Source organism: Patagioenas fasciata, chromosome 27 (assembly GCF_037038585.1).
Source record: "Patagioenas fasciata isolate bPatFas1 chromosome 27, bPatFas1.hap1, whole genome shotgun sequence".
Classification (NCBI taxonomy): domain Eukaryota; kingdom Metazoa; phylum Chordata; class Aves; order Columbiformes; family Columbidae; genus Patagioenas; species Patagioenas fasciata.
In genome coordinates, this window is record NC_092546.1 from 6,407,782 (window position 1) to 6,422,577 (window position 14,796).

At 48.8% G+C, this 14,796-nt stretch overlaps 3 protein-coding genes across 3 annotated transcripts; 1 reads left to right on the forward strand and 2 right to left on the reverse strand.

The window, feature by feature from the left end:
• Nucleotides 1-529: 529 nt before the first annotated feature.
• Nucleotides 530-7,746, reverse strand: AP1M1 (adaptor related protein complex 1 subunit mu 1). The gene is made up of 12 exons (XM_065858418.2): nt 7,613-7,746; nt 6,875-7,031; nt 6,509-6,576; nt 6,150-6,280; nt 5,820-5,967; nt 5,385-5,511; nt 4,879-5,021; nt 4,105-4,176; nt 3,734-3,892; nt 3,070-3,195; nt 2,815-2,890; nt 530-2,318 (listed from the first exon to the last, which is right to left on the reverse strand). Exons 1-12 carry the CDS (start codon nt 7,652-7,654, stop codon nt 2,296-2,298), a joined length of 1,272 nt encoding a protein of 423 aa, XP_065714490.1. The 5' UTR covers nt 7,655-7,746; the 3' UTR covers nt 530-2,295.
• Nucleotides 7,747-8,443: 697 nt separating this feature from the next.
• Nucleotides 8,444-9,327, reverse strand: FAM32A (family with sequence similarity 32 member A). The gene is made up of 4 exons (XM_065858412.2): nt 9,212-9,327; nt 8,952-9,090; nt 8,806-8,859; nt 8,444-8,630 (listed from the first exon to the last, which is right to left on the reverse strand). Exons 1-4 carry the CDS (start codon nt 9,286-9,288, stop codon nt 8,562-8,564), a joined length of 339 nt encoding a protein of 112 aa, XP_065714484.1. The 5' UTR covers nt 9,289-9,327; the 3' UTR covers nt 8,444-8,561.
• Nucleotides 9,328-9,860: 533 nt separating this feature from the next.
• On the forward strand, nt 9,861-14,222 carry CIB3 (calcium and integrin binding family member 3). Its single transcript, XM_065857988.2, has 6 exons — nt 9,861-10,093; nt 10,390-10,424; nt 11,632-11,743; nt 12,085-12,232; nt 13,170-13,365; nt 13,858-14,222. Exons 1-6 carry the CDS (start codon nt 10,043-10,045, stop codon nt 13,877-13,879), a joined length of 564 nt encoding a protein of 187 aa, XP_065714060.2. The 5' UTR covers nt 9,861-10,042; the 3' UTR covers nt 13,880-14,222.
• Nucleotides 14,223-14,796: the final 574 nt, after the last annotated feature.

The following is a 14,796-nucleotide window of genomic DNA, read 5'->3' on the forward strand; positions in this document are numbered from 1 at the left end:
GCTGCGGTGTCCGGTGACAGCACAAGGGGCAATGGGTGCAAACTGGAACACAGGAGGTTCCACTTAAATTTGAGAAGAAACTTGTTCCTGGTGAGGGTGTCAGAGCCTGGCCCAGGCTGCCCAGGGAGGTTGTGGAGTCTCCTTCTCTGCAGACATTCAAACCCGCCTGGACCCCTTCCTGTGGAACCTCAGCTGGGTGTTCCTGCTCCATGGGGGATTGCACTGGATGAGCTTTCCAGGGCCCTCCAACCCCTGACACTCTGGGATCTGTGATGTAGCACAAAGGAATGAAGTGGTGGTTTTTAATTGTCTGAAACAGAGGCCGCCCGCAGCCACGCTGATTCCATGGCGCGCAGGCAAATCTTGCAGAAAACAAGAGAAAAGCAAATGTTTTGTCAGCACTTGGTAAGCGAATCAGAAATACGAAGACTTTGAGCCTTTACGAAGTTCAGCTCCACCCATCCCAGCCCGACACTCCAGGTCCTGTATGAGCAGAGGCTGCAACCATGAGCGAGCAACACGCAACTGATTCCAAGAGGATTTTCTGCCCTTTATTAGTTCCTGGACAAGCGCGGCTGATGCCCCATCATTAACAGTCAAACTGTGACAAAATATGAGAAAAAACACTGTTGTGGTCCACGAGATACAACCTTCAAAAGGAAAACAAGCATCGAGTCACATTTTACAGGCAAATAATTAAAGCAGTTTGAAGAACAGAGTCATCGGAAAGCGTCAACCAGTTACAGTTTCCATATGAAAATGTTCAGTCCAGTCATGAGCTTAATTGTTCAAATGAGAACGAGCAGTGGAACCGGATCTGGAACAAGGTGGTTTGATTCGCTTCGGTGTGGAGATGCGGGTGACAAAGACAGGCGGCTGACCGGGGAACACCCGTGCGCAGCCGCCCTGCCGCGTCAGCCGGGCCGGTGGTGGCACAGCCGCCGCACCTCGGGGGAGGAGCCCATCCTGCGCTGGTCACACCAACGTACACACACATACATCTCTCCATATGTATACACACATACATCTCTCTATACGGTCTACAGGACTGAAATATCTCGTCAATCTGGTGGGAGAGCGCAAGACTCCTAATGGTGCGGGGAACCCTGCACACGCTGTGTTTATTAAATCACGTTTCTGGACATCTCTGTTTAGATTTTTCATGGTTTAACTGCAGCACGTCAGGAGTACTGAGCTCAGACCAAAACACCCTAAAAATTGCTTAAAGAAAATACTGATAACTGTCAAAATTCTCCTGAAAAATCAGAATATGTACAGCCATGCCAGTCGAGCTTCTCAGAAAAATACATGAAACTGCTTGTAAAAAAAAATAACCCCTTGAAGCACAGCATTCTGAAGGCCTCTCCGTTCTGCCAGGAAGCGGCAGCGACAGCTGTGTACAAGGGGAGAAGCCTGAGAACGCAAACGCCCCGCTCAGGGCAAATACAGCTCAACAATCCCAGCCAAGCAGCGCAAAAAGGGCAAGACCTGCGCTAACGAACAAAGGCAAGCTGCAAGAAACATGGCAACCGTGTTCGGAGCGGCCTCCTCGCGAGCCGCAGGCCGTTCCAGGAAGAGGTCGGGGTGTATCACTGCTATCTGGAAAGTAATAATGAAAAGAGCCAATCTTCCTACCAAATTTCATCGTCTCCAGAATGGTTTTGGCCTCTTACTGGTCTGTAACGCACCCCCAGTTTGCCTCCAAACCCTCCGCTTGAACTTGTTCTGTCACGTTAACTGGTTTGGAACCACGCAAACCGAGCAAACAATATTTTGGACTTCAGGTAGTTCTAACCTCATATTCCGTGAGTTTTCAGAAGTTACGAGGGCTCTGAATGATTTAAGGCACCAACATGCCCGAGAAACAAATAAATACCTTGGGCTAAATACAACCAAGTGTTCAGCAGTCAGTTAATTGCACAATTGTCTCCCAATTTGTAGCAAACGCTGCCAATGTCTTTCGAGACCCTAAACCACCAGAAACTTTGCGAATGCAACGACAGGCATTGACGAGACATTCCCAGGGTTCACTCTGTACTCCTGGCTACTCCTAACGTAATCAGCATTCAGCAGCAAGATCAGCACGGTCTAACAATGAAATAAATATTCACACAATCAATACTAATGGTTCGAATGCTCAACACATCATTGAAAAGAGCGATTTTCCCATCTTCCTCCTGCCAAGCCCAGGACTGCAGAGACCCTTGGCAACAACGTTCGCGGCTCTCGGTACCACAGAAGCGTCCGCAACAAATTCCAGGCCCGGAGCTCTGTCTGTGGCGCCCGCGCGACGTTTTACTGCGTTCGGAGCTGGTAGTCTGCAGGAACAGAAACCACCAGACCCAAGCGTTAGCGAGCTGTCCCACTGGAGGTATCAACGCAGAGCAGCAATATAAAATAAAACCAGATCTTCGTGTGAACAGCCATGAAAATGAGCTCTGAAGTGATTACTGCACGCAGCTTTTACTTGCACATGATGTAGTATGTTTTAGCAAACGGTGTCTTCTGCAACTTAAAGCTGCCATAACCACATGTGTGAACAACTTCTTTTACAATTTATATTCCCCAAATCCCAGCCTAACTACAAAATACTTGACCAGCACCACTGAGCTGTTCCAAAGTGCGTTTCGCTAAGACACCGAAAAAGGCGACTGGAGAAAGCAGCAGACCTCCATCTACCTCGTATCTAAAGCACACAGTTTAATGCTGAAGAACAAAGTGTCTTCGTGTGTGCTTGGGTTTGTAGGGGTTTGCTGGAGAAACAAAACCGACAAGCTGGAGGTGTCTGAAGTTTATTTACTGCTTTCCACTTACCTCCATTCTGGGTGATGTAACGAACCCACGGCAGGGCCTGGTAGCCACTCTTCTCAATGATCTTTAGGTAGCGAACCTGCAAAGAAAGACGTGAAGGAACAACGTCTGCCGTGCCAGCCGAGCGGCGTTTAGGGAATAAAATCCACACATTTGAGGGGGTAAAAATGTAACGTATGGATAAAACTGAACGGGAGTCGTCATGAGGATGACACAAATGTGTGTGTTAAGCCAGTATTTCTGTGTTCAGCTACTAACCTGGATTCCTGAAGTGGTGAAATAGGGAATCTCGAACTTTACACTGATGGGAGGTTTTCCTTCCTTATCCTCAGCTTCCACACTCGGCAGTCCAAAGTGCGCTCTCATCAGGTATTCCTTCCCACCCTGCGCAAAGAGAGACAGACTCTCCACACAATCCCAGGGTGTCAGGGGTTGGACGGGACCTCGAAAGCTCATCCAGTGCAATGAGGACAAGCCTGACGCATAACTCATTTTCTCCCAGCCTCACAGCAAAGGGGAGAAAAGAGCATTATTTCTGTGGTGCTGCTGACCATTCTGCTGAAGCAGTAACCACGCCATCTGCATTTGGCAGAGCTCAGGCTCGTGGAACCACCCAAGAAGCACAATCCTAAAAACTAAACCAGCTGCTGCTCGGTCCAGGCCAAGGGATTACAGCATCCGAGCCAGCGCTCCAAAATCCGCTCTCTCCCCTGTTCTGAAAAGGATCGCAGTTAAACAAAACACAGACAGTATCTGAAACGTCTATTAGGAACTTATGAGCCTCCATTTAAGGGAACGAGGAAGAGGCCGGTACTACCTGACACCACTAGAATTCGATTTAGGCAGAGTCTGAATGTTCATGAAGTATTAACTTTTAGTAATTATTATGGTGTTAAGCGGTAAGAGTAAAAATACCACTTACTGGAAAAGATTTAATGGACCAGACAATTTCACTGTTCTCTGGAACCCATTTGACACTTCCAACAGTGGTTTTAAACTTTGGCGAGTCCGCGTCGTTTGGAACCGGGATGTGAATCTCCACGTTGTTGGCGGTCGATCTCCGCTTAAACTGACTTTTTGCCTAAAGACAAATCAGAAAAGTCTCTCAGTGTTTCCATGATGTGAGCTCAGAGAGCTGCGAGACACGCGGTTCCCCTCCGCCCCCATCCACCCAGATCCAAAACAAAGTCCCACAGAAATACTAAATACTTGTACAAAAACGCACACACTGCTGCTCCAGCTCTGAAAACAAACGAAGGAGAAGACTGAACTGAACCACTGCAGTTTTCTGACCTTGATCATGTACTCGATGCGGCTGTGGGAATGTTTTTCAATCACAGATTCAATCCAGATCAGTGGTTTTACCTGGTGGGGGAAAACACGCTCATAGCTGGAGGTTTTACTTTGAGAGTCATGAAAATCTTGCTACACTCAAAATGTGAACCCCACAGAAAAACCAGCAAGCCTGTGCTGTTCAAAACGACAAATGAGTTGTGTTTTTATTTAAAAGCTCAAATAATTATACAAATGAGCAAACACTGATACACCAACCTCCAAGGGTTACAGAATTCTAGGCCTCAAAAGGCATCTCAGCCTAATCCCCAATAACAAACACTTGCACTCCAGAATATTTGATAATTTATCACAGAACGTCAGGGGTTGGAAAGGACCTGGAAAGCTCATCCAGTCCAATTGGTCCCATCAGGGCAGAGCAGAGGGGCAGGAGAACCTCTCTGACCTACTGACCACCCCCTTCTAACCCACCCCAGGTCCCATTGGCTTCCTGGCCACAAGGGCCAGTGCTGGCTCATGCTCACCCTGCTGTCCCCAGGATGAAGATGATTAATGAGTCTCAATAGTAGCTGGCAAGACGGAGCCTTATTGCCAAGTTATTTCAAAACTCATTCTCACTTCCTCCAAAAAGAGCGACCACAAAGCTTTGCTGTTAATGCTTAACTTGAAAACTACGCTGCTGCCCTTACTTTAAGAAATAAAACCTTAAGGGAAAGCCATTAGTGATTTTGCCTACAATTTAAAGCATTATCATATAAAATAACGCAGACTTACGTGGGTATTAAGACGATAGGACATGAGCTCAAACTCCCCGTCAGGCGGAATGAAGGAAATTGTCCTGTCGTTTTCAAAGCGAGAGAGACGGACACACTGGTGAAACTTTACATCTTCCAGTTCTACCGATTTACTTTTGCCACCTAGCAGAAAATACACATTTCATGGGGCTACACAAGCGAAGACCAGAGCTCCAGCAGCGCAAAGCAGCTGGCTGCTGACAGCCCTCCCTTTCAGCCAGCACTTCCTTAGCTTGCAGGGCTTCTCAGGACTCCAGAAGTCCCACTGAAGAAGAGATGAAGCTGAGATGGTCACTGTGCATTATCACGATATCCCACCTCTGCGTGGTTATCCTCACACAAAACCTAAAGTGCTTTTCTATGCCGATAAAGGGAGCGTTTCTATCATCTTAGAAAAAATCCTTCCAGCTGAAGCTCAAGCATCCCACAACCAAAGCCCTGAGGTAACAGCTTTCAGGGTTCCCAGGGTACCGCCGCAATACTCACGGCCCGTGTTGTCAAAGAGAACTTTGTCGTTCAAACCCAGGCGCAGCTCTGGCATTCCCGACAGGAAGACTCGCATCTTAATGGACCCCACGATCTCACTCCGTAACACGTTTCCGTTGGCACTGACCTGAAAAAACACCACAGGGAGGCCAGATTGCTGTGATGTGACACGGCACGGCGCCAAATGATACCCCCGCCCCATCCCCCAGTTCTCCTGCACGTCCTTGTCCCCAGCGATTAATTCAGGAGAGCAGAGTTAGGTCAGGAAGGTGAGGGGCAAAGATGGAGCAGGAAAGGACATGTCAGGAATTATCTGTCTACTGGATGCACCCATGGGCACCCAGTCTGACAGTCAGACCGACGTTTTAGCGGACCCTGGCAGGTTTTCAGACAATAAGCCCTTTTCAACATGTATTACGATTCTCAGGTGCTCACCAGCAGGTTAACAGACTCTATAACGTCCAGGAAAACTTCATTTTTCCTGTATTTTATCCCTTCTGATCTCCACGAAACAGCATTCGTAACGGTGGCAGGCGGGCGGGGAGCTCCAGTTTCAAGTTTGTGACCTTCCTGAGTGATGTACCTTTACACCACAGAGAAATCAAAGTTATACCTTGTCATTCTTTGCCCTTCATATCAGCAATAACAGAAGTTTGACGCTACAGAGCTGCGCTGTATCAAGCATCTGGTTTTTATAACTACACCGAGCCAAAACAAAACTTTCCAAGGAGTTTGTCACTGTAAGCGATGGGATTTGATACTTACTCTTGTAAAATTTTGCTGTCGGTGGTTTGCGGATAACCAAAATCCATAAGCTCATCTAACAACTCATAAATAATAACAAAATTATCCCTAATGCTCTCTTCTTCCAGCTCCTTGAAATATTCAGAAAAAACCTGAAACAAAATGACAGGAGGGAGGGGAAGAGGAAGAACGTGAACGAGGAACAGCAGCACATTATTAGCGGTTAGGAAGAGAGTTCTAGAAAATAATCAGATATAAAGTAAAAACGCTATTACCGTGGAGTTCTTTAGACATGCAAGAGCTCTACGCAATTCTATTTAGATCAGATTTATATAGAACGGAAAGGAAGATGGAGGTTACACTTGGAATTTCTCACTCACCTGGACTACTTTATATAAAAACGAAAACACCAGTGACACACAAGCATTTTTCTTAGACGTTGCAACAACTGACAAAGGACGTTCAGGAATACACATTCCAAGCCGGCATTGCAAAAAGAAGTTTACTAAGTGCATTTTTAAAAGCCTTTTGGCAACTAGTGGTGGTCAAAAAATTAAGAGTTACTCAATTAACTTAATGTATTTCTGGCCTAAAGAGACACGAAAAGAAACATTCAGGAAATCATTTATTAGGGTAGAATTAACGTAAACGCTTCACCCATTCTCTAGTTTTGCATTTAGACACAGATGTTGGAGATAAAACTGCAGCGCTTGTCACACACAAGCTATCTACAGTATAAAGGATACGATATAAGTTGTTATGTTTAATCCACATAAAACGAACTCCCCCGTGTGCTAGAATAGGAGAGAGCGTCCCCTCTTCTTCCTTTTCCATAAGGATCGGCATGAAATGCTCCACCTCCGACATGTCCACATCCCCGCGGTAATTCCGACAGATGAGAACCTAGGGAGCGCAACAGAACAGCTGTATTTGTATCCTTCCTGAGACGCCGTTGCCGCGCACGGCCAACACCCGGTGTCCGGAAGAGCCCTTGGGTAACTACGGACGTCACCAAGCGCCGCTCCAGCCCCCGTGGACACAACGACGCGAATCCCGGTGCAAAACCACCTGCTGATTGGAACGCAGAGCCTAAGATTTCACTGCAAAGTCAAGCGTTAATACTTTCAGGAGTTATTGTCCGCCTCTTGCTGCACGTTTTAATGACGTTTTTGAGACTGGAAAACACACAACTCTGAAACAACCTTCCCCCAATTTCGGCAGCGGTTAATTACCCCGGGGGGATGCCCACGGGCCCTGCCGCCACCTCCCCTACCAGCAGCCGCCTCCCCCAGCGGCTGCAACGGCGAACAGGGGACACAGGCCACGCTGTCACCGCGGGGCGGGGAGCGGGAAAGCGGCTCCGCAGCCGCAGCGGGGAACCCGCTAACCCGGGGCCCCTCAGGGAGCGGGGCGCGCCCGACCCCCTTCCGCAGCCGGGGCCGAGGGAGGCCCCTCCGGCCCCGCAGAGCCTCCCCGGGCCTCACCTTCCCCTTGAGGTCCAGCACGTAGACCGCGCTGGCCGACATCGCGCCTCCCGCCCGGGCCGCCGTGTCCCCGGCCGCAGACACCCGCACTTCCGCTTCCTCCGCTCCACTTCCGGCAGGAAGCGGCGAAACGAGACCCGGCTGCCGGAGCGGGGGAGGGATACGCGCAGGGCTCCGCCGCGGGAGCGGAGGAACAGGGCAACTCACGTTAAATAGTCCCGGGGTATATTTTTCCCCGCTGGGTAATAACGGCGGGGAAGTGGGAGCCCCGGGCACGCCCTGAGCCCAACCAGTGACAGGAGAGGGAGAATGTTTGGATTTAGAAGCAATATTTGGGTCTAAAAGGCACCACAGGACTGTAAACATCAAGATACGTGGCATCTCTCAAAGGGAGAGAGAGATGTGAAGGGAAAGGCACTTGAAAAACTGCACCCACGAGCGGTTTGGTCAGTGCAGCGCCCCTGGTTCACAGGCGGGTCAGCACCCACAGGATGGACGCAGCGCTTTCATCAGTTCCACAAGAGCTACAAATGACAGCAGAGCCCCGAAAGAACTCCAGACAGAAAGAAATCACACAAACCCTCTTACAACAGAAGCTTACGGTATATGGAATGTCAGACTTTTCGCTTCCAAAAATAACAATATATGTAAAAAAAAAGGAACATTTTCCAGCTGGCTCATAGCAATGGATTTTGGCCTTGATCTCATTTCAAGCACTAAAAATGTAGCCCTCTGCACCCATATAAACCAGAGCTCGTCAGCCAAGAAGAGACTTTGCGGAATATTCGGTTTTAAAAAATCAAACCAACGAAACGAGACAGTACAAAGTCATAAAGGTTCAGAAGATATATTAAATATCACGTGTGGGGAACACACAGATGTACGCGCCAGCCCCGTTCAAGACGAACACAGCGCGGCTGGGGACGCAGGGTCTGGGAAAGTGGCGCGTTCACTTGGTCCAGCTGACTTTGGGGATGTCGTAATGCTCGGTCAGGGTGTCCAGGTGCCTGTTGAAGTCCTGGGGGCGAGAAAGAGACAGAAAACATTTAACGTTTGGTGCCGCCATCGCCACCACTGAACCACCAGCCCCCCTGGCCCCCTCTTCCGTGTTTCACAAAAGCGAAACGGCTCCTCCAGCCCAACCATCCCGGGAAGCGCACACTGGTGTAGGGACATGGGGTTATTTGCCTCACCTCCACTCGCTGCTTATGGGTTTTCGACGCTTTCTTCAGGATCCGCTCCATTTGCTGGCGGAAAAACACAAGAGGCCGGTTACTCCCGGGGGATGCTCCGAAGGTTTCAAATCCCAGAGGGTTTAGCCCACGCAGGGCAGCCCTACCCGCTTCTCCTGCATCTTCTCGTAGGCCACCTGCGCCGGGGTCCGCTTGTCCAGCCCGCGTTTCTTCTCCTCCTCCTGCTTCTTGCTGCTCACAATCTGCTCCAGCATCTGCGCCTTCTCCTTCGCCTTCTTCTTCTTCCTGCGAGCAAAGGAGGGCCAGCGGTCAGCCCCCCGCCCCGGCCGCTCCCGGGGCCCTCCCGCTGTGTGTGTGTGTCTGTGTGTGTGTGTGTCTATGTGTGTGTGTATACGCGTCCTCTCACCGCTTGCCGGCCCCCAGGGCGCCCCCGCTGCCCTTCAGCCGCAGCGGCCCCCGCTGCACGGCCTCGTAGTCCGCCATGACGCCTCCGCCATGGCACTTCCGCCCCGCCGCGGGCGCCCCCTGGCGGCGGCCGCCGACATCCGGCGGCGTTGCCGTGGCAACCGCTCGTGCCCCTCCCTCCCGCCGTGACGGGGAGAAGCCGCTTCCCGCCGAAACTTCTCTGACAGGGAAACCGAAAAATCCGGAAAAAAAAAACCAAAACAGCCCCGGCCCTCCCCACGCGTGTTTTTCCACGCCGAGGAGAACAATTCTGGGTGATTTGCGCTTATCCGAAGGCGCGCCGAGGGGGCGAGGCCGGCGTTGATCGCTGAGGGAAATGGTTTGCACGGCGCCCAGCCGGGCGGTCGGAAAGACCGAGAAACGAAGGGTTTGCAGCCTGCCCGTGATCAAGAAATAGGACACCCTGCCGCATTACTGACGCGTTTCAGGTGATTTACCATATCTGAAACAATGAAAGGTCCGATCTGCAAGGTTTACCTGTTCACGAAGACACGAACAAGCAGCCACGAGTTGCTTGGTGAGTCCTGTAACCTGGGTCTTGCTGTGCACACAGGAGCCAGGTGAGTGGCGCTGGGTAAGAGCCTCGAGCAGCCACGCTAAGGATTCGGAGCAATGCTCCTGTTATTATACTTTGCAGCCTGGTTACTTGATCCCCCGCTACACCTGAACCTCATTGTTGCAGCGTTTAATAACTGAATGAATATCCGGGCTGCCTATAAAGGTGCCTTTGGGGAAAGGATGTTGGGACAAGAATCAGCAGCCAGAGGTAGAAATGGGCAACAAACAGACCATTTTCACCCAGGCGCAACTAGATGCTTATCAGGTACAAAAATGCCTAAATTGCTGTGTGGGTAGAACATTGAAAAATGGCAGAGTTTTTTTCTTAAAGCAATCTCTTAAAAATATTAAGTAGGAGTATTAAATTACAGCAAAGGTCTTAGTAACATGGTTTGGTACTTACATCAAGAAGTAGGGCTATAAAATACTCCATATACTAGAAAGAGTGAGCTTTAATGATTGACCACGTACGATATAACTCCATTGAAGTCACTGTATAGGAAAAGTTTGGGCCAATGCATCCTAAGAAACTGTCATTACATGTTATGTCTTATTTCACAGGACTGCACGTTCTTTACAAGGAAGGAAATTCTGAGGTGAGTCTTGTGTACCCATTTTGTGGGCAAAGGACAGAGATTGCTGAAGCGCAGGTTACACGCAGGGTGAGGTATTTAAAAAGAACTTTAAAATGGAATTACACAAATTTTAAGCGACCCCTTTGGACAATCTGAGCATTTTCTTATGTTATCTATGCTAAACCGGGCCAGAATTCTACATTTTCTATTATTTCCTGTGGAACCTCAGCTGGGTGTTCCTGCTCCGGGGGGATTGCACTGGATGAGCTTTCCAGGGCCCTTCAACCCCAACATTCTGGGATTATTTCTTCAGAACCTTGATCTCTGTGTATGAATTCTATATGCAGGATAAAATATGAATGGCTCTGTAATAATTATCTAAAGCCATCTGCCTTTCCACGTAGTAAATAGAGGCCAGAACCATACCTGTGTCATGAATAAAACATTTATTATTTATAAGGATCCCTTTTAAAATTCTGCCCTATTGTTTTGTGCATATCAGCTGTGAATGGGATCTTTCTCTAGCACAAGAAATAAAGCAAATAGGACACTGAAAAAGGGGTGAATATGTCCAAATTTTTTACACATTTTCTGTCTCTTGGACCTGAGTTCTATGGAAAAATAGGAAGATACCTGGGGTGAATAAAAACCCAGTAGATCAGATCCTAGATCTCTCTTTTCCTGCCCATGGCTTTAGACATTCAGGGTTTTATTCTGACATTTAAACTGAATCCTCTCATGCTTCCAGTTGAAATCCATTCTTTTTGGTCCTGTTCATTGTGGATGTAGAAAACAGGTGTCTGTGTGTTTGGAAGCTGCTTGGGTGGACCTGCAGGTTGAAGGGCTTGTGCCTTGTTATTACAAATGTATAAATCATAACTACACTACATGTGGAAATACAACTGCTGGCGATGTAGAAGTGAATCTGAAACTTAGTGAAAATCCGTTTGCAGATACACAGTATCCAGTAGTTTGGCTGCCTGACCCAGTGAGCATTTTCACCTCTTTGTTCTGTAAGCATGAAAGCTTTTTCTCTTCCACCAGTTTCACTTCTTAATACTATCTCTTCCACCACCGACTATAGACCATACCACATGTTATTTAGTGACTGATATCATTCATCTGGTAAATGATGCAAAATATGAAGAACCATCTGGAAAAGGCAAACGCATTGTTCTCAGTGGTCTAAATATCTTGTTCCCTAAACAAGCTCTTCTTTCTGTTTCAGACTCTTTGACAGATACCGAGACCTGGCCCCACAGCTGGTGCCACTCGACTACACCGGCAAACCAGCCGTGACACTTCCCTACGAGCTCATTGGCAGCATGCCCGAGCTGAAGGTACCAAGCAAGGAGCACAACTAGAATCAAGTGACACGTCTCGCTTTAATCTCCTCTTTTTAAATAATTTATCCCATACTAATTGCTGGGAGGCTGAAATACAAATAACATTTGGCTATTGAAGTATTTTCTGGAAGCTTCTGGTGATTCCGCAAAAACAGCCTGAAATTGCGGCTGTGCCTCCCTCTGATGCGTTAGACAAGAGCATAGTAGCAGAAAGGGGAGTATTTGCCAAAAAGGGGATACAACAAAAATAATGTCGCTCCAATTGTGCCTTATCTGCACTGAAATAAAGGCAGTAAAGATGAGTTTCCCTTGCCCCACTCTGTTCTGTGTCTCAGGACAACCCATTCCGCCAGCGCATTGCAGAGGTTTTCTCCGAGAACGGGGACGGCAACATGACTTTAGATGATTTCTTGGACATGTTTTCAGTGCTGAGTGAAATGGCTCCCAGAGACTTGAAAGCTTATTATGCTTTTAAAATTTACGGTGAGTGAGACATGCATAAAAAGTGAACTTTGGGGAACAACCCCAGGTTCCAGTGTAAGCTGGGGAATGACCTATTAGAGAGCAGCATAGGGGAAAGGGAGCTGGGGGTCCTGGGGACAGCAGGGTGAGCATGAGCCAGCACTGGGCCCTTGTGGCCAGGAAGCCAATGGGACCTGGGGTGGGTTAGAAGGGGGTGGTCAGTGGGTCAGAGAGGTTCTCCTGCCCCTCTGCTCTGCCCTGGGGAGACCACACCTGGAATATTGTGTCCAGTTGTGGCCCCTCAGCTCCAGAAGGACAGGGAACTGCTGGAGAGAGTCCAGCGCAGCCACCAAGATGCTGAAGGGAGTGGAGCATCTCCCGTGTGAGGAAAGGCTGAGGGAGCTGGGGCTCTGGAGCTGGAGAAGAGGAGACTGAGGGGGGACTCATTCATGTTTACAGATATAGAAAGGGGCAGTGTCAGGAGGATGGAGCCAGGCTCTTCTCGGTGACAACCAGTGACAGGACAAGGGGCAATGGGTTCAAACTGGAACACAGGAGGTTCCACTTAAATATGAGAAGAAACTTGTTCCCGGTGAGGGTGTCAGAGCCTGGCCCAGGCTGCCCAGGGAGGTTGTGGAGTCTCCTTCTCTGCAGACATTCAAACCCGCCTGGACACCTTCTTGTGGAACCTCAGCTGGGTGTTCCTGCTCCATGGGGGGATTGCACTGGATGAGCTTTCCAGGGCCCTTCAACCCCTGACATTCTGGGATTCTGTGATTTTTGTTACCAAATTTTTATACAAGCAAACGTGGATAACTGCAGGACTTCATTTCTGATTTGAAAATTCTATTTACATAAATATGGCCTGGAAACCAAAGCTTTCCTGTGAGGTCTTGTCACTCAACCATGTAAAATGCTGACTTATGTCACTTTGAATTAATTTTGTTTCCTTGGACAGATTTTAACAATGATGATTACATATGCAAATCAGATCTAGAGAAAACTGTTAACAAATTAACCCGAAATGAACTGACCCCAGAAGAAGTTAACCTGGTGTGTGACAAGGTGATTTATGAAGCGGATGTGGACAACGACGGCAAGCTGTCTTTGGAGGACTTTCAGCACATGATAATACGAGCTCCAGATTTCCTCAGGTGAGATTTTCTTTTCAAACACATCATTGCTCTTGGTTTTGTTGTTTTGCTTTTGTCAGAAGTCTCTGCAACGTGTGTTTTATGTCTCCTCAGCCCTTATAGATCATCACCCTTCTCTGACACAGTTTCTGGCTGAGGTGCTCCCTCCAAGACTGGGAAAACAGAAGTGTGGAGCCTTCTTAATGTGCTTTTTGAACCTCTGATCTACTTTGTACATGACAAAAAAACCCTTGTAACTTAAAAGGTGAATATGAGCACTCAGGCTCCATTGATCAGTATATGAGAGGAGTTCACTCAGTGTGCGAGGACGTATTCTCAATGTGGTCTCTGCCGCTTGCCTTACACAAAGCAGCACTCAAATCTTGTTTGTTTTTGCAAGTCCGTTGCAAAATAAAGGTTTCTAATTGATTGTACAGTCCCAGCATTAACTGTAGTGAATCCCCTGGAACAGAGTGACACGTAAGTGATCATTGCTTTCTTTTTTTTTAATAGCACATTTCACATTCGAATCTAATGAAACGTGTAGACAGAACTGCTTCTTGAACCTCCAACAACTGTTCACTTCACCTGAGCTTACTGTCCACGAGAGAGCAAAAGGAGAGGCGCTAAGAAGACAATTTCTGGCAACGGAACTGGTCAGAGAACTCTGCATCCTGTTTACCTCTTGAAAAGGAACCATTCATTAAGCTCTTCGTCAAAATTTCCCTGTGATCTATCAGAATGCCTGTTGCCCCCACCGCTAGAGCAAATCTCACCTCGGCAGCACGGTCACCTCCTCGGGGCGGAGGAGGCGCAGCTGCGAGCGGGCACGTTCCTCCGCTGAGAAAACCGCTGGTAAAATCACAACAGCAAGAACAGGAGGTGGTGTTATTTATTAAAAAAAAAAAAGCTGCAAAAGCCCGAACAGACAAGGTGCTGGGAATGTAAGTGCTTCAGGTATTCCCCACGGCAATGATCAGGGTGAGAGCCATGCTCTTCGTTGTGGGTGACCATAGAGGATTTCAAACCCTGCAGGGTTTGGGGGAAGAAGAGTGTAAAAGCTCTTGCTGCCTCAAATGTTTGATGCTGAACCACGTCAGGCCGCCCCAGGAGGAGAATCCGTGGGAACTCAGTCTGGGGGGTCGAGTCCTGGGCCCGAATCCACCCACAGGAGACGCTCCTGCTCCGTCTGTCCTGCCCGGCTCCACCCTCAGCGCGGGTTCGTTAGCGCTGCTGGGTCACTAGCGCTGCTGGTCCCTTACGATGCTGCATCCCCCGGCCCGGGCTCCCCATCCTGGCCCTGTCCCGCGGGTGTGACGATGTGACAGGGTGCGCCTGGGCTCCAGCCGAGCCACCGACACGGCCTGCGTACAAAACCAGGGGTTTGCGAGGTTTTGGGTGGTTCCGTGGGTGACGCACGCCGCGGGGGCACGGGACGAATGCAGGGACAGT

Bases quoted from the DNA above. Each gene is read 5' to 3' on its own strand.
- AP1M1 (XM_065858418.2), bottom strand. From the start codon at position 7,654: ATGTCGGCCAGCGCGGTCTACGTGCTGGACCTCAAGGGGAAG. The intron at 7,032-7,612 runs GTGAGGCCCGGG...TGCGCTCCCTAG, and splicing joins TGCTGGACCTCAAGGGGAAG to GTTCTCATCTGTCGGAATTA. The intron at 4,177-4,878 runs GTAAGTCTGCGT...TTCCCCCACCAG, and splicing joins CCTATCGTCTTAATACCCAC to GTAAAACCACTGATCTGGAT.
- FAM32A (XM_065858412.2), bottom strand. From the start codon at position 9,288: ATGGCGGACTACGAGGCCGTGCAGCGGGGGCCGCTGCGGCTGAAGGGC. The intron at 9,091-9,211 runs GTGAGAGGACGC...CTTTGCTCGCAG, and splicing joins GCCCTGGGGGCCGGCAAGCG to GAAGAAGAAGAAGGCGAAGG. The intron at 8,860-8,951 runs GTAGGGCTGCCC...TTTTTCCGCCAG, and splicing joins AGAAGATGCAGGAGAAGCGG to CAAATGGAGCGGATCCTGAA.
- CIB3 (XM_065857988.2), top strand. From the start codon at position 10,043: ATGGGCAACAAACAGACCATTTTCACCCAGGCGCAACTAGATGCTTAT. The intron at 10,425-11,631 runs GTGAGTCTTGTG...TTTCTGTTTCAG, and splicing joins ACAAGGAAGGAAATTCTGAG to ACTCTTTGACAGATACCGAG. The intron at 12,233-13,169 runs GTGAGTGAGACA...TTCCTTGGACAG, and splicing joins TTATGCTTTTAAAATTTACG to ATTTTAACAATGATGATTAC.